Source organism: Typopeltis vanoorti, chromosome 12, assembly GCF_054136105.1.
Source record: "Typopeltis vanoorti isolate ZY-2024b chromosome 12, IOZ_Tvanoo_1.0, whole genome shotgun sequence".
In the NCBI taxonomy this organism is placed as follows: domain Eukaryota; kingdom Metazoa; phylum Arthropoda; class Arachnida; order Uropygi; family Thelyphonidae; genus Typopeltis; species Typopeltis vanoorti.
The window spans coordinates 113,356,041-113,377,088 of record NC_143560.1 but is presented as its reverse complement, the minus strand read 5'-3'; the positions used below and the strand labels follow the sequence as shown (position 1 = coordinate 113,377,088).

General features: G+C 34.6%; 1 protein-coding gene across 1 annotated transcript in view; it reads left to right on the top strand.

Moving 5' to 3' along the window:
* Nucleotides 1–21,048, top strand: part of LOC150101143 (ubiquitin carboxyl-terminal hydrolase 24-like) — an 824,883-nt gene that overhangs the window by 513,136 nt on the left and 290,699 nt on the right. The window contains exon 36 of the mRNA XM_090401261.1: nucleotides 4,214–4,403. Within this exon, the coding sequence (XP_090257387.1) occupies nucleotides 4,214–4,403 (190 nt within the window). The remainder of the gene's footprint in view (nucleotides 1–4,213; nucleotides 4,404–21,048) is intronic.

The window sequence follows — 21,048 nt, the reverse complement described above, 5'->3', positions numbered from 1 at the left end:
TATGCACGATGGGTGGCGCGATTGTTGACTGTTGATCAAAAACGCATCTGAAAAGACATTTCAATGCAGTGTTTGGTTATGTTTAATTGCAGTTCGCAGTATTTCATTACTTCATGACTGTAGATGAAACTTGGATCCACCACTACACACCTGAGTCCAAGCAGTAGTCAAAATGGTGGACAATGCCCGGTGAAAGAGCACCGAAAAAAGCGAAACTTTATTCGGTGCTCTTTCTTTTTTGTCTGCTGGAGAGGTGATGGCCACTGTTTTTTGGGATTCTCAATCATGATAGGTTATTTGGAAAAGGTTAAGACAATAACAGGTGTCTATTATGCATCATTCTTGGACCATTTAAAAGAAGAACTGAATTAAAAAATGCCAAGATTAGTGCACAAAAACGTGCTCTTTCATCGAGACAATGCACCATTCCACACGTCGACCACTGCATTGGAAAAATTGCAGAATTGAGTTTTGAATTGGTTCCACATCTACAGTATTTTCCAGACTTGGTCCCATGTGACTTCTTGTTCTCAAACTTAAAAATTTGGCTTGGTGAGAAAAAATTTTTCTTTGACTGAATCAAGGCTGTCAATGATTGTTTTGCACAATTTTACAAATCCTACTTTTTACATGGGATGAAAAAATTGGAAACTTGTTGGACCAAATGTGTAGATTTGGTCCAGCAAGTTTATTTCTCAACATAGTCTCCATAGAGACTATGTTGAGAAATAAAGGTGATTTTTTCCAAAAAAATTAGTTTAACTTATTTTTTTACCAAACTTTTCAAACAACCCTCATATTATTGGAGTACTTAATTAATATTCACTAACAGTGTTGACACTCTTAATGCTTAGCATATTAGAAGAACCTACAGCCTCTGCAATCAACAGAGGTCCCACCATGGGCATTTAAAAGAAGTTTTAAAAGATGTTTTGTGAATATTTTAGGTAGTAGATGAATTTCATCATCTGGCATGTGACCACCAGTCTGCTTATTTGAAAGCCTTGAAGTGGCTTGAAAAAGTTCCATGTTTGTTCTCTAGATAGCATCTAGATCATCAGACAAAATTTCATTTCTCCTCTTCGATTGAAAAAAAAAACATCTTCTTCCTGAAAATGAAATGCTTCTGAACTGGCAATAATATGAGCAGTATTATTGTCAGAATATTGTTCAACAAGATTTATTGAATAATAGTCTGCTAAATATGCAGAGAACTTTGTTTGTACGTATGTGTGTGTACTATAATTTTTATTTTACTCCGGACTGCAGACTTTATAGAGGAGCACAGTATGCATCAGATTATCTTTTCTATTTAGTCAGAATGATTTTGCAGCTAGCATCATACTTAATAGAGTATTTTAAAAAAAAAAAAAAAACCTCGTATAACATGGATGTTAGATTACACAGAAATGCCGCATTATATAAATCGTGTTATGCTAGCCTCAGATCACATAGAACAAGTAGGGTTATGTTCTAAAACGTTTTTTTTTTCTTTTAAATTATATAAATAACAATGATATATCCAACAAAAATATATTTTTATTTAATTAATGTAATTCTTGTAAGTTAAGAAAACATAAACTATGAAACAAATGCATAGTATAAACTTATAAAAATGCAAATTATACGTAAACTCCATTGCACATAATGTATAAATATTTTAGGCAAAATAAAATAAAGTGCATACTGTCTTCAAAATGAACATTTCGTAGATGTTCTTTATTTATGAGTGGCCGGACGTCATCATCACTTGAGATCTCTTGCACATCATTTGTATAATTCTCCTTGCATACTTTGGCTGGTTTAGTTATCACGAAGTCAGTAATAACCTTGCTTATTACTATGCTGCAATTTTTTTATTAAGTTCATAATACGGAACTAAACAAATATCCAATTGTCTCGTGAATTTTCTGGAGCGCTCCATTGAGGGATCATTATATACTGTAAAATAACGCAAAATTTAACGAAGATAAAATTTGATTTTTAAGTTGCATGGTGAAAAATATATGAAAAGATAAAGGATTACTACAATTTGTAGACTGTGTTTTTAGACAATTTGTGGTAACCCTTGTTACCACAAATTGTGGTAACAAGGGTTACCACAATTTGTACACTGTGTTATATCGAAACCGCGTTGTATGAGTACTGCATCATACAAGGGCTACCTGTGTGTGTGTGTGTGTGTGTGTGTGTGTGTGTGTTTAACATATGTATGTTAAAGATACCAAGAAATTTTATACTTCGTTTTAATATATATATTTATATTATTTAATATATATATAGAGAGAGAGAGACAGAGAGAGTAAAATGAAAGTATTTGAAATTGCAGACTTCAAATACTGTTTCTGATGCATAGTATTCAATACTTTTATCCATACATATACAGGAGATGACCATTTCTTAGAAATTAAGGAACTGATTTCAGATACAAAATTTGTGAATAGGTAATAACTTACCACCTACAAACTAACTTCGTTTTTGGTTTCTGTCATTTGAATCATGCCAAATTATAGTTCTGTACCTTACTATAACACAATTCCTCTCCCAAAACATCTTGATTTACTTTTTTTTTTAAAAAAAAACTTCAGTAAATATAGCATCTAGATTATCAGACAAAATATCATCTTTCCTCTTGGACTGAAAAAAAAACAAAACAATAATCTTCTTCCTAAAAAAATAATGCCCTTGTAACATGTTTAGTCTCTAAGAAATCTCTAAAAAATTCTTTCTATATTTCTATGTGCAAATGTTACTTTTCACACATTTAGCGCCAACTCATGTTTAAATCCCAAGTCCATCCAATCTAGAATACCGTTCTCACATTTAAGATGGTGCACCAAAAACCTTCCAAAAATACTTGATGCTTTCAAGTAGAGAGCAGTTTGGCTAATTGATGACCCTTCTTCTCTACACTCACTTCAACCACTCTGACACTCACAGATTGTCTGTTTATGCTTTGTGTTTTCCACATGTGCTATTTCACTGAACTAGCATCTAATCATTGCTTCACATTTTTTTTCTAATTCTGCAATAAAGAACATGGGCAACTGCTGCTGACATCCATTTAAATGCAGTTCAGCTGTAAACTTTCCAAAAGAAGAAAAGCAGTAGGTTTCTTTTCTTATAACTCTTATTCACAATGGCACGAATGTGTAATAGGCACATTAGTGCCTACACACAAAAGGTTTATAGCCTCTTGTGTGTAGAATTGACATTAAAAAAGTAGAAGAAAAAATAATTTTGATTGTTTTAAGAACATGGTTCTTAAACTCTTATTCACAATGGCACGAATGTGGAATAGGCACATTAGTGCCTACACACAAAAGGTTTATAGCCTCTTGTGTGTAGAATTAACATTAAAAAAGTAAAAGAAAAATAATTTTGATTGTTTTAAGAACATGGTGTCCATTGTTTTTCTGAATTGGCAGTACCACTATGAATTTGTTCCTTGAAGCTAAACTGAAAATCAGTTACCTTTTAGACATCTTAGTGTAAGTAGCACTTGAACATCTTTGAGTGTGCATTGAAAGATATCTTGAGAAATGATGTATTGGAGATGGCTTGATTTACCATGGCAAGTTCACAAAAAGTTGTTGCTGACTTGACCAGACATCACCAGGTATTAGCATAAATTTTAGCCCATTACATGCTATCAGTTGTAGATATTCTTCCTTTGTTATTCATGATGAAGTTTCAAAAAATTCAGACAATGAAGAAGTATATAATCTTGTTAAGAAAAAAAATAATAAAAATGTGTGCATTTCAGAAATAAGTTAAAAAAGTTATCTCCATTTGTGTTATTGAACTTACTCTGTTCTGGGAATATCTGTCTGATCTAATGATGACCACAGAAAACTATTATATTCATTTCCTGGACCATCACATTTTATATATTGAATAGAAAATAAAAGAAATGTTAAAATTCTACAAAAATTATCATCCTGTCATTCTTGAAATGAACATGCATAACTGCCTAAGTAATTTATGATGTCTGTTGGATGAAATGACATCACACCTATGTCATAACAAAGTTTCATATTGCAGTAACTAAATTTTCATTCTATGCTATATCCAAGTCATGAGTAATTCAGATGCTGCAGATATAGTTTCCTGTGTAAATGAGTGTATGTTAACTAAAATAGCATGACAGATGTGCAATAAAAAATTTCTTGTTGCAATAACTAAATTTTCATTCAAAGATATACTACTACAGGTGAAGAACTTCAGGAACTGCAAATAGATGTCAAACAGATGATTGAAGATGAAGTGGCATGGCTTCAAGGATTTTCTCCTTCCTCAGTTTCATCACTCCAGGATGCTGATAATGCATTGCTTACAGGCCATTTTAGTTTCATAAAAACTCTTCTTACTTGTGAAGGCATAGAAAAAAAAGATGCCGGTAGGTATTCTGTCTTCAGCAATATAATATTAACTTTAGTACTAAATTATCATTAAAATAAATAAATACATAATTGATAATAATAATAAAATAAAGAGAATAAAAAAGAAATCAGTTACACATTTATATTTATTATCATATATATTTATTATATATATTCAAGCATTCACAAAAAAACTGTTTTTATGAGTGCTTGGATGTGTTTCAGTGGAATTCGTTGTTTAACAATGGATCATGTATTTTATAGGACTTATTTTTTTTTTTTTTTTTTTTTCCCGAGTAGATTGAATTGGTCTCAGTTGAAAGAAATTAAAAATGACGTATTTGTATCAAAAATGCTATATTTTATTTTTTTAAAATAAACATAAGTGAACAATTTCACACACAAATACATACTTATGCATGAATAATAGTTTAGGTTAAAGTTGGAACTGCTGAATATGCTGTACTATGCATATTACAAAGGATTCCTTTGGAGCTATTAAATTGTAAAAGAAGCTAATTTACTGAAGAATAACAGTGTTTTCCTTTAATAACACCTATACAATTTAGATAGAACTCTAATTATTTGAAATTCCTTTATTCATGGCTGCTTTTTTTTTTTTTTGCTTGCAAAGTGAATGATCATCACATGGAAGCATGCACATCCATACACCATACGTGTAAACAGCTGTTTTAAATTATTAAGAGTCCTAAAATCATATTTGTTAATACTATTTATTCACATGTTGTCTTTTGTAAAACAAATTATTTTATAATTTATAAACCTGAAGAAATCCTTTGAAATATGGATGACACTAGTTGTGTTTACATCAATATGTTTCAGTATATTCTGTTGTTCTATCCTTCCAGTTTTAGCCACATAAACTATTGCCCATGAAAGTATGCATGCATTCTTCTTTCATCATTTAGCCGTTGCTTTTACACACACATTTATATGACTACATCCAGGAAACACAGAATAATTAATTTATTAAGAATATGACTAATTTCATCCCAGTTACACCAGACTTCTTCAGGCATAAAAAATATCATGAAACAAACTTACAAAATAATAATAATGAGAATGCAACAACAGATGCAGTTATGTATGATTTTGGTAATTCATATTATTTGTGAGCATGTGTCTGTGGTTGCACATTGGCTGGTTATAGCTAGGACACATTTAGACAAATAAATGCTGGGGCAGATGATATATTTCATGCTTCAAGAAGTTCCATTTAATTGGAATGAAACTATTCATATTCTTAATAAATTAATTATTCTTTGTTTATCTGTTGTAGTCATATCCATATCTATCTATTATATATATATATATATAGTTTAATCCTTTATCCAAGTGTAAGCGAACAAAGTTTGCACCTGAAGTATCTTCAGGACTGCGGCAACTCATGGCAAAGGTGGACTGAGTTCTCATCACTTTCCTTAGTGTCCATTAATGCAAAGCACATCTCCTTGCAGACATGTATAATGCTATGCATTATACACTATGCATTATGGGAAGTGTCACTACCCAGACCGGTTTGGATCTTTATTGAAGCTTAAAGATTGTAACAGAAGACAATAGGTTGTTTTCCTTGAGAAATGTAAGTTTTCAGGTGTTACTCTGAAATTCATCTCAAAAAGAGGTTTTACATCTCTAGAGCTAGTAGAATTTATAGCCAAGCTAAAACAGCATTAGTTAACAAGCACATTGCTGAAATACAACAAACCGTATTTAGAGGAACTTGAAAATGCTTTAAATGGTCTTATGGCAGATTGTAACTTCCTTACTTTATATATACAAGTAAAAATGATTTATGACTTGAACAAAACTAAACTCATCAAAAAGTCGATTATTTTAAAATATTGTAATATACATATGATAAAACATTGTAATCAGCTTACCTTAAGGGAAAACAATCATTGTGAAACAAATCAGAATATATTATCATCTACAGGGGAACAAGTTTTTCTTAGCAAAGGCCTAATTTGCAGTCTGTTTAAAAAAAAAATAAATAAAAGCATGACTCATGGTAAGCCAACAGACTCAGACATACCTCTTTTGATGAGAATTCAAAGGTGTTATTTCTCTTCTCTATATTGGCTTTGTTTCAGTAAAACTTGCCAAAATCCTCAAAGAGTATAACATTAAAACAATGTTTACTCCTTACATCAAACTCCAATCCATTAAATCTGTATACAGTCCTCTGAAATATCCAGAAAGTCTGTGGTGTGACTGCAAGATCCCCATATTATAGACAGATCTATTAAACAACAAAAATAATATATTAGAGACTGAGGCCATAGCTCTATGTTATCTTCAGTGGACTGGAGAGATGCATACACAGTGGTGTGGTGTTCTTGGATTTTGCAAAAGCTTTTGATTTGCTCCCACATGACAAGCTATTAAATAAATTGAAACAGATGGGATTGGATAACAATCTGAGTTGGATCAGTAACTGGCTGTCAGATAGGTACCAGAAAGTTGTATATGGGGATGCTGTAGCCCGTAAGAGGAAGGACAAAACTAGTTCTGTTAATAAATAAAGTATTCCGTGTTTATCAGTCGTAGTCAAATGAACATTTCTATATACATCCATATACTGTCCAACACACATTCAAGAACCTTAGCTGGCACAATGCCAAGAAGAATCAATTCGTGTTGAAGGGGAGAAAGGAATTAGGTGACGTACAAATTCGTCACCAATGTGTGAAATCACGTGTTTTATATGTAAAATTTTCTAACTGTTGTACAAGCAAAATAGTTACCGCTTTAAAAACTAGAATTTTCATAAAAGAAAAGCTAATTTTCCAATGTATAATAATAAATACTCATCATTGATTACCCTTTTATCAGAATGGATTCACCTTCTTCTACCATGCACAGAAGTGTTGAGGGGTCTCACATCTGTGGTTGGACAGTACTGGCAAAGTTTAATGCTACTACATAAATATATGGAAACCAGGAGTTGTTGAAGAGTACTAGGTTGACTACATACTAGTCAAGAAGAGATACAGAAAAACCAATTAAAGTCATATTATAATTTCCCAGGAGTTGAAGAGTGCTATCACTATTTGTCATTTCAAAATGTGAAATAAAAGAAAAAGAAAACTAAAGACCTCAAATGCAAAATCTGAACTCACCATCAAAACAGATTTTATGCCTAAGATGAAGAGATGAAAAAGACTTGGATGGTCATTAAGAAAATTATTAAAAAGATCAGGAGACAGAGTATTAACGTATACAAGATTACAACCACAGAAGCTGTGGATTACAGTTGAAATAATTAATTTAATAGAAGAAAGGAATAAACCAAGGAGAAAGAAGACTACAGATGGAAAGGAACAATATCAGAGACTAGGAAATAAATTTTTGGCATTGGGCAGTTCAACTTGGTCAAAAATAATGAGCATTAGTGAGATCTGGTTGGCAGAAGATGATATAATTATAGGGAGAGAATTTAAGGGATATTGAATTTTTAGGGAGGATGGAGGGAAGAGGACAGGAGGAGGCGTATTACTAATGTTAGCTGAATTTCAACCATCCAAAACAGAAGTTGTTGGTAAGAAAGTGAGAGAATTAGAAGAAATAGTTGAATTACTAAGTGCAACTTACTAAGAGTAACTTTGCAATGTTGCATTCTCCCAATGTAAATTTTGAACTTGCTGTGTAGCAAGTTCAAAATAGCAGATGTAGCAGAAACCAATATGTGACTTCAGGTAAATGAATTAAAGGTGTTGAGCATATTGACATGAAAAAAAGTTAAAGTTTTCTCTAAGATCGACACAAAAGAAATATTCAATACATAGAGAATTAGAGAGAAAGAGAAATCTAGGGATAATTCCCTAGAAGTTGTGTGAGAGAGTGGTTAGTAAGGATGAGCAGACTAGATTTTTTTTTTTTTTCTTTTGGCTTAGAGTGTGGTAAATCATTGGAGTTGATTGCTAGAGGTACTTGTGAGCACCCTGACAGTGAATTAGTTTAAGGGGAGGATGGTAGGGATGGCATGAATAATAGTTAGTGTGGATCTTCCATAATGAGTTTACTGACTCTGTGCAGGTCTCTATATAATAATAAAAGTCACAGAAATTATCATCACTGACATGAAGGCCTTCATGTGACCATTCTACCCAGAATTCTCATGTATTCCAAGCCCATTCAACAGAAGATGTATAAAAAGAGTTGAAGAAAAAAAAATCAGCTTATTGTAAGTAGCTTGCAACATTACTCCTTTTAGCTTTATACTTAGCCCTATGCTGAAGCATGCAATAAATGTAAAACAACCATAGTAGAATTTGTTTACATACACTTGGTTAAAGGATTAAGCAAAAATATAATTTCTAGACAAGTATAATTTAACCACGAACAAATCCAACTTCATAAACATCAACAGCAGAAAACTTGTCTTCTGTTCAAATGAAAGCTGTGTCATCTGGTAATTCTGTGGAAAGCTTATATGTTAGTTATCCATAATAGTATGTAAAGAAAATTAGAAACATATATTATATATAATAATTGGAAAAATCTTTTAATTAATAATTCCAGTTTTTGCCAATTCAAATTGCCATCATCAATGAACAAAGAATAAATTGATATGTGCATACAGTGCATGTATTACATAGGGTAAGTATGACTGAAGCAGAAACAATAAAGGTAAGTCTAAAGTTCTAAATAGTGTTCTCTAGTGGGCCTGGATGGGTATTCTTGGCTGTTGGGATAAAATTCTCAGGATAAGTGCCCAGATTTGAGGTAGTTTTATGCAACCATATTTATTCAGGTAGTTCCTTAAGGCTGAGACAGATTCTAGCAAAAGTCTTTCATATTTGAATCTGCTTCTGTGAAGTAAGGTGGTTTTTTTTCTATAGTACCATGTGCTGGGCATCCAAGGCGATGGTAGAAAGCTCTGAGTGACTGAGGTGATTGGAACTGGGTGTAATCTTTGCGTTTGATTATTCTGATGTTTGCTGTCCTGCCTGTTTGGCCATAGGACAACTTGTAACTGCATGGAACCTGGTCTATGCCTGGAAGGTCTAGGGATCATTGCTGGTCTTTGGCAGAGTAAATAAGCGAATGCTAATTTTTTATACAGTCTGTAAATGTTATAAGGTTGTATATTTTTTAAAATTTTTGTCAGTTTTCTAGATGTGCCTGAGATATATGAATGGTAATAGATTTGGTGTAGTCTTTGTTCTGGATGGGATGGTGGTTTTCTTTGAATTCAGTGGAGATTATAGCCATTGGCTAAGAAGGTGTAGTGAATGTGTTCAAGTTAAGCAGCGAGACATTATTATCAGAGCTAATTAATTTTACTCTGTTCTACAGGGTTTTAATGATCCTATACTGTAGGATCATTAAAAGAAGGGTAAATTCACCAAGAGTCATATAGATTAACTATTAGTTAATGTATCTGAATGTGCGTGGGTTGTCATTTTCTGTAAACTGAGAATGCCAAAGATCCATCAGATTGGTGTGTAATTTAGCTTGGAAGTATTAAAAGTTCTTCTCTTCAAGGATTAGGCATTTGCTGTTCTTCACCGGTCTTTCCATTTTGCAGCTGGTCTTCCTCTCTCTCTCTCTCTCTCTCTCTTTCTTTCTTTCTTATCAAAGCATATGTAGAGGAAGAACACCTTTTGTATTCCTACAAGTTAGTGTTTTCATCAACATTGTGCTGAGCTGATGGCATAACCACCCAAGTAGTATGGTATTGGCTTTAGCTCTCTGTTCACTATAACCTGTATAATTTGTAACTTGTACAAATTAAACAATGGTTCATTCACATTAGAATACAGAACTCTGTAATACTTGCTCCACTGGCTACCCTCCTTCTCTTAGACTCAGCATTTCCATACATTATTTCCTGAGACTTTCAGCTGTTCTTCTCTCTGTAGCACAATCCTATTTTCCATATCCATCCCTTGGAGTTTGTAAAACAATCTCCAATGTTGAATCCTGTCAAATGCCTTGGCAAAATCCAAAAATATCGTAGCTTATCAATCCCCATGTCCAACTCTGCAGTCAACTCTATTATAAAACATGAGCAAATTGCCAAAGCACTTACCTTTAACAAAGCCATGCTGTCTTCCCTCCTCTGAAGGCTGATCTTAATTACAGTAGGCTTTCCAAACACATTAATGACTACTTCATGGATGATCATTGGTCTATAATAGTTGCTTCAGTGTAACTCCACCCTTGTATGATGAAATTATTTTACCTTTCTTGAGCCCATTAGGAAGTGTGCTCATAGTGAGACTCAAGTTGAATAACCAAGTCAGGGTCACTGCTCATAGTTTTACAAATTCCTTCAGCACCCTTGCTAATATCCCATCTCAGTCTTACTGCTCTATTTGAATCAATCTCTTTCAGTAGCTGTAATACATCCAACTTATTTACTTTTATCATTTCATCTAGTTCCATCTTAGTACCAGATGGTTAATAGATCTTCCTGGAATGTATATCTTATCATAGTGATTGCTTGACAGCCAAGCTATTTCTAATGCATCTGGTACTCTCCTACCTCTCACATTAACAAAGGTTATTAGCTTATTCTTCCATGTTTTTTTTTCCTTTTATTTGCCACATAGCTATAAAATTCCACAATTTCTCTTTATATATCTATTACTTCAAAATTTTATTAATCCATTTAACTTCGGTATTATTTATTCTGACTGTAGGGATGCAGCCAGCTACTGTAGCTTCCTTAACATATTCTTTACTGCTTACCATGTTAAAACAGCATGATCACTCTCACTAATTGGAAACAAAACAACTGTCTTTTTTATACAGATTCTTAGATATTGTTACTTGATTCAGTATTCTTGCACCATGGATCCCACTACATGCTGCATATATTATCCCTCGGTAACTCTCTGAATTTTCTTGCCCTTGTCTTGCTTGCTTTCTCTTACCTCCAATCTGTATCCTCACAATTTAAATCACTCATAATACATCTACTTATAAGATAGGATAGGATAGGATACTACTTCAAATAAGTAGCTTAAATTTATTCATCAACCAAATTCCTTACCATGCTGCTGCAGTTGTTGTTTTTCTTGTCAAACAAACTAGATTCACCATTCTCAGAATCATTCGTTCCATGCTGTCATTCTCTCTCTCTCTCTTATAATATGAGAGCATGGACATGTCCACTAAGCTGAGAGATTTAGATTAGTGGACTTGTCCATGCTTTCATATCTAATTTCCTCATATTCACTATTTTATTGAATAACCATTTCTCCAGGTGTCTAACACCAAACCATTTAACTGCAATGTGTTGTACCAGTACAGATCCGTTCTACCATCAGAAATAAAACAATACACCAAATGCACACCTTTCTTGATCTGCTGTTTGTACATTGAGTCAGTCTTCTTCTTTCTCATCCGTCAGATGATGAGTTGAGTCCCCTACAAATCTTTGCCATCTGGTTCTATCTCTGGCCATCTCTCTCTCTCTGAATCTCAATAATTATAACCTTTCCTTCAATGACTGTAGTAAAGTTCTTTTTAGTCTACCTCTTGATTGTCTTCCTCCAATGATTCTATTCATCGCTATATTTGGTAATCTTTGAAAGGACATTCTCTGGAGGTGTCCAAACCATCTTAATTGCTGTTTAAGAATTATAACTAGGATATCTTCACTATAGCTTAATTTGTGTTTGACTTGCTCATTTGTTTTGTGTTCTGACCGGTGAGCCTTATTTATTTTTCTTGAATATTTCATTTCAAATGCTCTGATTTTCCCTATTTCACTAGATTCATCATTCTCAGATTTATTCCTTCCATGCTGTCATTCTCTCTCTCTCTCTCTCTCTCTCTCTCAGCTTAGTGGCTGTGTCCAAGCTCTCATATAGACACTCTTTCATACCTGATTTCCCTGATATTCACTCTTTCACTGAACAACAATTTCTCCAAGTGCATAACACCAAATATATTTAACTGCAATCTGTTGTGCAAGTACAGATCCCCTCTACCATCAGAAACACTCCATACACCAAATGCACACCTTGAATTGAGTCATTAGCAATCACAAATCTCCATCTCAGCTCACTCGTGTCATGCGTGGCAGTAGGCTCACATGTTGACCTTTTTCCCTTCATTTTTGACTCATTTAGCAACCTATTTTATATTTATCTTGTATCTCTTTTTAGATCATTTGTTTCAGAGTTTCATTTGCTTCATAAATCTTTGCTCCCAGAAAAGATGCTTTTATTATTCCTTCATCCGGCACACTGAATAACCATACTTCACTGTATCCTTTTTTTTTTATCCATTTCTATTCTTTTGCACCTTCCTTTTAGCATTCCTGATGCTTACAAAATGGGAGACTGGAAATTATTAAGTATCATGAAGTACTCATTGAAGCCTGAAGGTGTTTCTGTCACCATACTGCACTCCTCTGTTTTAATATCTACATGCAATATACCTTCTTACCCTTTGGCTCACCAAGGGTAAGACAAGCCTAAATCCTTGCTGCAAACTGCATTTATGTTGCTTTTTGGCCTATATTATAGCATTTTTCATCATACTGGGAATAATGACAAATGACTTTCACCATAAGTTGATGGTGAAAGTCATTCACCATCAAATTTGGAGACATTGATAAATTTCTAAATTTGAAAAGTGTTTACGAATATGTATGCTGCAGTGAAACATTCTTGCTGTTGTATGTGGCCCTACAGTTAGCATAAATATTTTTTGTAAATATGCCACAAATTGGAGCAGGAAATAAATTAACCAGCTAGGTTAATGCTAACCATTTTTTTTATTCCATTTATAGAAGAAGTAAAGAAAAACAATTTCACATCATTGGATGAAAACATCAGTGGCTCATTCTGATGCAAGAGGAAAATCAAAAACTCCATAAGACATCGCATAATACCTTTTGAGTTGATGAGTGGATGAGTACTGCAGAAAACAGTTTACAATTTATTATTAGTATAAGTTAGTAGCAGTCAGTATATGTTGGACAGATCTCTTCCAAAAGAGGGTGCTGCTTTTCTCTTTTAGGTGCAGTTTGGCAAATGCATAAGCACTTGTTTATAATCATCTATTAAAAAAAAAACATCAATAACTTCTTTCTCGTTCCTCATCTACACCCCACACACAGCACTCACATGCTTATAGGTCTCTGAACCTCTCATGTATGGGATCAATATTAAATATATATATATATAATATTGATCCCATACACGAGAGGTTGAGAGACCTAAAAGCATGTGAATGCTGTGTGCGGGTTGCAGATGAGGAGATTGTAGTTGTTTGGGATTACTTCATGAGGAAGGCTGTTCTGGTGGACAGAAAAGATGGAGAAAATGGAGAAGCAGGTTTGGTGTGTTTGCAGTTATACAGTAAAGAGATGCTCAGTAGGTGCTTCTCTTTTGTTAACAGGTACAACAGAAAGTGGAGAAATGGTTGCCAATTCACTGGAGCAGTGACCATGGAAATGCTTACCAAACAGCCACAGTTCTGAAACACTGCCTCTGTGAGATAGAGTTTGAAGTGAATCTGTAAGAGAGGGATCATCTATGAGCCTAATTGCTCACTTCTGGACAGCATCAAGGATTTTAAGGGAAGTTTTAGTTCATCACCCCAAACATGGGCAGATTTGTTGGTTGGTTAAGAGTAGCTTTTTTGAATGCTGAGGAGGCTATTGATGTGATGTATTTATGCTAGGAGGGACTGAGGGGGTAAACATTAGTCCAAGCAGAGAGATTTGATCTTGTCTGTTGATTTGTTTATTATTGAGGGTAAGGGTAAATAAGCTGAGATCTCTTTTGCAAGAGAAAAGGCAGTAGTGTGTTTTGGTGGCATAGAACATGATAAGATTATCCTCACTCTATTAAAGAATAGTGTGCAGATCAATGTTTAAGGCACTAGTTGTAGATGATATTTTGTAGCCTGGGATTTTAGAGAACTGCATGGTTTATCAAATGAGAAAGGTGACCGGAAAGTACTATTGTCTGCAAAGCTGTGGATAGGATTAGTGGTGATTGTCAGTAGGTCATTTAGTATAAGAGAAAAGAGTAGGTGGTAGTACAGAGCCTTGAGGCACTCCAGCATTGTTGGTGAAGGTCGAAGAGAGAGAGATCTACCATGACTTGCAGAGAATGATACCAGAGAGAAAGCTGGCTACCCAATTACAGAGGATGGCAAGGGAGACCAAAGGATGACAATTTGTTTAGCAGGGCTTCATGCCACACATAGTCAAAAGCTTTGGAAATGTCAAGGGTGACTGCACAAGTTTCTCTGAACCTATCCATGGGTGTCCAGTGGTGGGTGATGTACGCTACAAGATCAGTTGTGAAATTCGAATAGTCGAATTCATACAGGTAGTTGCTGATTAATTGATGGACCTCTAAGTACTGCGGGAGTTGGCTATTAATGACTTTCTCCATTATTTTGGAGAGGACAGAACTGATGGCAGTTGGTTGGTAGTTTGATGGTAGACTTCTATTGCTCATTTTTTGAATAAGATGGATGTGGGATTGCTTCCACGCATTGGGATAAGTGCCAGATATGTACAAGGGTGGTCTGAAAAATTCTCGGGCTAACAATGGAAAAACGAATTTATAATTTCTAAATTATTTTTATTTTTCAACATAATCTCCCTTAAGACTAATACATTTATTCCAGCAATGCTCCAGCATCATTATCTCGTCCCGGTAGTGGTTCTCAGTAAGATCTGCAAAATACCCCTCTATAGCTGCAATTCTCTTGATTCAAAGAAAAACGCTGACCAGCGAGGAAGAGTTTTAGTTTTGGGAAGTCAGAGGGATCCAAATTTGAGGAATAGAGTGGATGTTCCAACAATTCATAGTTCATATCCCTTAATTTTCCCATTGCCAAAACACCTTTGTGGGCAGGTGCATTGTCCTGATGAAAGATGATTTTTTTTCTTCTGCATACCAGGTCTTTTCTCGTGAATTTTTTCATGTAGTCTGATTAAAAGATTGGAATAATATTCCCCAGTTATTGTTTTACCCTTTTCAAATAATCATTAAATAAAATGCCTTTGGCATCCCAAAACACTGATGCCATGACCATTCCTGCTGATGGAACTGACTTCGTCTTTTTAGTGTGCTGAACAACTGGCTTCTGTCCACTGTTTCGACTGCTGTTTAGATTCTGTGTAATGGTGAATCCAAGTCTTATCCATAGTAATAAATCAACACAAAATCAGTTTTATTCTTGTTAAACTCCAAGCACTGTTCAGAGATTTTCATGTGGGTGCATTTTTGATCTGTTGTGAGCAAGAGTGGCACACATGTTGCACAAAGCTTTTTCATTTGCCATATCGTGCACTTGATCAATGATTTCTGGTGTTGTTACATTTTTTGGACGTCCTTCACATGGATCATCTTCAAGGCTGGTACAGCCATGTTTAAACTTGGCAGCCCATTTCTTAATTGTCAAAAACAAAGGAGAAGAGTGCCCATGAAGTTTTATGAACTTCGAATGATTTTTCTTTTGGTGTTAAACCTTTTACAAAGAATTTTATAACTGCATGATACTCAATTTTATCCATTTCAAGGGATACAGACAACACTTTTTGCTTCAGACAGCTGTATAAAACAAACTACTTGATAGAATGATTGCAATTTCACATGATGCTTATAAGAGATGTACCAACTTAGAAAAAAAAAAAAAATCTTGCCAATAGTATTTCCATCTATGGTCGAGGCTGAGAACTTTTCAGACCACCCTCATATAATAAATTAGAGACAGTACATATGGGTGTTAGCTCTGGAGCATAATGTTCAAGAACAATTGGAGTGATGCCATCTGGATTTTTTTAGCATCCAAGTTATTTTTAGTTTTCTGATGTGTTTTTGTCAAAAAACTACAGGAAGCATACAGTGCTTGGATTCCAGTATGGTATGGTGCACGTGTGTAGAGGCTTAAGTGCTGTGAGGACATAATGTTGGAGGCTTAATGGATTTTTTACAACACTCAAAAAGAATTAAAATAGAATTTAATACTTCCTATATTTCGTCCTAGTCACTAGGACATCTACGGGATTACAAAAACAATTAATGTAACATATACACAAATAACAAACAATACTAAGCCCAACCACATGGGTGACACTAAAGTCCTATCTAGGTAGAGCGCCCTCTAAGGGCAGTAGTAGGTGGCCTGGAATGTAAGGTGGGAACTCTGGTGATGAGTGTTTCCCAAATCTTCGGAAGCTTAATGCAACCATATTTATTGAGATTTGGTTGGTTTTTGAGAGCTGCTGCTGCTTCTAAGAAAAGTCTCTCTTTCTTGAATTTGCTGTGGTGGAGCATGGTGGTTTTCTTCCATGATACCTTGTGGGTGGTGTCCAAAACATGGTCAGCCAAGCCTGAATGACCATAGTTGTGTTTGAAGATGTAAGACTTGTGTTCCTCTAAGTGGATGGATGCTGATCTGCCTGTCTGTCCAAAGTACGCCAGCTTACAGGAACAGGGTACTTTGTAAACTCCAGGCAGAGAGAGAGGAGGGAGCTGATCTTTCGTAGAACGGATAAGGGTAGCCAGTTTGCGGTGGGGCTTATATGCTGTGTGTAGGTTGTACTGTTTTAGTATCTTGGCTATTTTTTCGGATGTGCCACGGATGTAGGGTATAGAAGTAGTGGTTGGTACGGTAGGTATAATTTTACTCTCCAGTTCTGACTAATGCCAGACAAAATTCCTTGAAATGTTAATACAGAAACAATCAGGACATTCTATTCAGAAAAGACTACAGTAACACCAATCTTATATCATCTGTAATAAGTCTGGTTTAGCCCAGCATGGAATTGATGCTGACCACAGAATCTTCTGGATTAAAACTCATCTTCTTTGCTATTGCCACTTCAAATATGAGTATTTGTTTAAAGAGAATGCTAACGTGCTCTTTCCCTAAAATTTGTGTTGGTATTATTCTTATTAGTTATAAGCAGTAGTTTATTATTATTATAATTTTAGATCAAATCTTGTTATTGATTGTACTGTATTACACTATCATGTGATATATTTTTTATGACTCATATTGTTTAAAGTCCATCGTTGTCCTATCTGTTGAATTGTTTTTCTCTGAAGGTAGTCTATTAGATTCAGATCTAAATATCTGACATAATACAGATTTATTAACTTCATGTGTTCATGAAGTTAATTTCAATTTCAGTATTTGCTTTCATCTACTAGGGTGGTCTGAAAAGTTCTTGGCCTCGACCATAGATGGAAACACCATTGGCAAGATTTTTTTCCTAAGTTGGTACATCTGTCATAAGTATTCATATGAAATTGCAAGGCATTCCATCAAGTAGTTTGTTTTATACAGCTGTATGAAACAAATCCATCATCTGCATCCCTTGAAATGGATAAAATTGAGTATCGTGCGGTTATAAAATTCTTTATAAAAGGTTTAACGCCAAAAGAAAATTTCATTCGAAGTTCATAAAACTTCATGGGCACTCTTCTCCTTTGTTTTTGACAATTAAGAAATGGGCTGCCAAGTTTAAACATGGCTGTACCAGCCTTGAAGATGATCCATGTGAAGGACATCCAAAAAAATGTAACAACACCAGAAATCATTGATCAAGTGCACGATATGGCATTGGATGACTGGCGAGTCAGTTGAAATTGCTGAGACTATAGGCATTTCAAAAGAACATGTAGGATATATTTTGCATGAAGAATTGCAAATGAAAAAGCTTTGCTCAAGATGGGTGCCACTCTTGCTCACAGCAGATCAAAAACGCACTCTGATAAAATTTGAACAGTGCTTGGAGCGTTTTAACAAGAATAAAACTGATTTTGTATGTCAATTTATTACTATGGATGAGACTTGGATTCACCATTACACACCAGAATTCAAACACCAGTCAAAACAGTGGACAGAAGCTCGTTGTTCAGCACACTAAGAAGACAAAGTCGGTTCCATCAGCAGGAAAGGTCATAGCATCGGTGTTTTGGGATGCTAAAGGCATTTTGTTTATTAATTATCTTGAAATGGGTAAAACAATAACATGGGAATATTATTCCAATCTTTTAACCAGAATAGATGAAAACATTTGTGAGAAAAGACCCAGTTTGCAGAAGAAAAAAATCATCTTTCATCAATACAATGCACCTGCCCACAAAGGTGTTTTGGCAATGGGAAAATTAAGGGATATGAACTATGAATTGTTGGAACATCCACCCTATTCCCCTGATTTGGCTCCCTCTGACTTCTATCTCTTCCCAAAACTAAAACTCTTCCTCGCTGGTCATCTTTTTTCTTTGAATCAAGAGGTGATTGCAGCTGTAGAGGGGGTATTTTGTAGATCTTACTGAGAACCACAACATGGATGGGGTAATGGCGATGGAGCATCACTGGAATTAGTTTTAAGGGAGAGTATGTTGGGGGAAAAAAAATTTGAAATTATGAATTTGTTTTTTCATTGTTAGGCTGAGAACTTTTCAGATCACCCTCGTATTTCTCAAGTGTGATTATAGATAAGTTCGTTATAAAATTTTCCATAGGGTTGCTTTAAAAATATTTCATGACATCTCAATTTTTGTTTAGACCTTTTTTGAGAAAATAATCTGTATTAATGGAATTTAAGATAAATTGGGTATTTAGAATTTATTTACTAAAATACACCCTCTGTCCATAAAGAAACTGAACTTTTCGAAAATAGAAGAAACTAGTGATGCCACCTGGTGTATCTTTTTGTTTTCAAAAGCAGCAACCTTCATTAATGTTGTGTCAACTGTTTATGACATTTGTTTCATTAGAAGCCGAGTAATAGTGCCAAGAGTGACAGTGTGTTTGACGAACGGTCGGAAAATGAGTTTGAAACAGAGAGCTGCGATTGACTTTTGTGTTAAACTTGGTAAAAGTTTTACCAAAACGCATCAAATGCTTCAAAAAAGTCTACAGTGATGAATGCTTATCCCATACTCAAGTTTACGAGTGGTTTAATCTATTTCAAAGTGGTCGTGAGATGCTTGAGGACGATGAAAGCCGGGCTGTCCAAAAACTGTACTGAGCAAAATTAACATCCAAAAAGTGCATGATTTCATCAAAGAAAATCCAAAATCGTCCATGAGTTTGATTGAAGATGAATTGGGGATTCCAAAATCAACTGTGCACGATATTTTGACAGAGAGTTTGGGCCTTCTCAAATTGAATTTGCGATTTGTTCCCCACAAGTTGACCAATGACCAAAAAAGTATCGAATCGAACACTACAAGGACCTCATTAAAACTGCTCATAATGATTCAAACTTCCTTGAAACAATCATTACTGGTGATGACGAAACGTGGTGTTTTGAGTATGAGCCCGAAAGAAAGCGCCAGAGTGCTGCGTGGAGACCACCAGAAGAGGGACATTTTCCACAAAGAATTCATTCCGCCTGGGCAAACGGTCAATGGTGAGTTTTGTCTCGAAGTTTTGAAGTGATGGATAGCGAGAATTCTTCACTTATGGCATGAATATCGTGATGCTGGCAGCTGGTCACTTTTGCACTATAATTCACCATCTCATCGTTCGAACATTGTGAAACAGTTTTTGGGCAAAAACCAAGTTTATTTGTTGGATCACTCACTGTATTCACCTGATTTAGCACCCTGTGACTTCTTTCTCTTCCCCTGACTTCATTTGTCGATGAAAGGAAAGCGATACACACACCACTGAAAACGTTCAAGTGGCAGTAACGATGACCATCAACAGTATCCCAGAAACCGATATAAAAAACTCATTTAACGAATCAATTTACCCTGCCAAACACTGTATCGAAGCTGATTGAGATTATATCGATTGAAATAAATGATTTGAATAATTATAATTGGCCTGTGTTTTATTTTCTATCAAAAGTTCGGTTTCTTTTTGGACAGAAGTTGTATGCTCAGTAAACTCAGTTGGACAACTTTAGTAGAGAATGAAACAAAAATGATGTAGAATAAGGAAAAGTGGTTGTTAAATAACAATGTAAACTACCATAAGTCATAAATGGCTTCAGATATTACAGTTGCTATGATAATATTACTATATAGGGAATAAGTTGCAAAAACCCTTTTTATGAAAATTGTTGGCTCAGATTGTTCCATATATATTTTATAGTTTTACTGAAATAAGTTTAAGATTACCAGTTAAGGTTTTGTTTTTTATTAACACTTTTATTTATTTTATTTTTCTTTTTAACTCATTCATCTCTCTCTCTCTCTCCACCCACACACACACAGCCAAAAGTGATGTAACTGAATAATTCTGTCATTGTCATTTCCATGCATGAGTGAGTTATCCACTAAATATCAGCCTGCAGTCTTTGTTTTCAACTTTCAGAAAGTCCCTATCTGTGTTGAACAATTATTTTTCATATTGATAAATTATTTCTTGATCATTATTAAAATTTCCTTCAAAAATCTTATTTTTATGATGATATTAAAAAAATAAGTAAAACAGCAATCTAATAAAATATCTCTGAATCTAAGCTTGATGTTTTTATGAGTGCAACATGATATAACTAATAGAGGTAGTTTTATTTGTTGTTCCTCGAGGAACAATGATCAAATCCAGAAATATTAATACTGTAGAATCACATTCAATATTACAATGCTGAAATAAACTTTCACATGTAAAGATAAGAATGCCAGTTTCCTCTTTAAAAGGCCTTGATAAGACCTCATTTGGAATATTCTGATATATTGGAGAGAGTGCATAG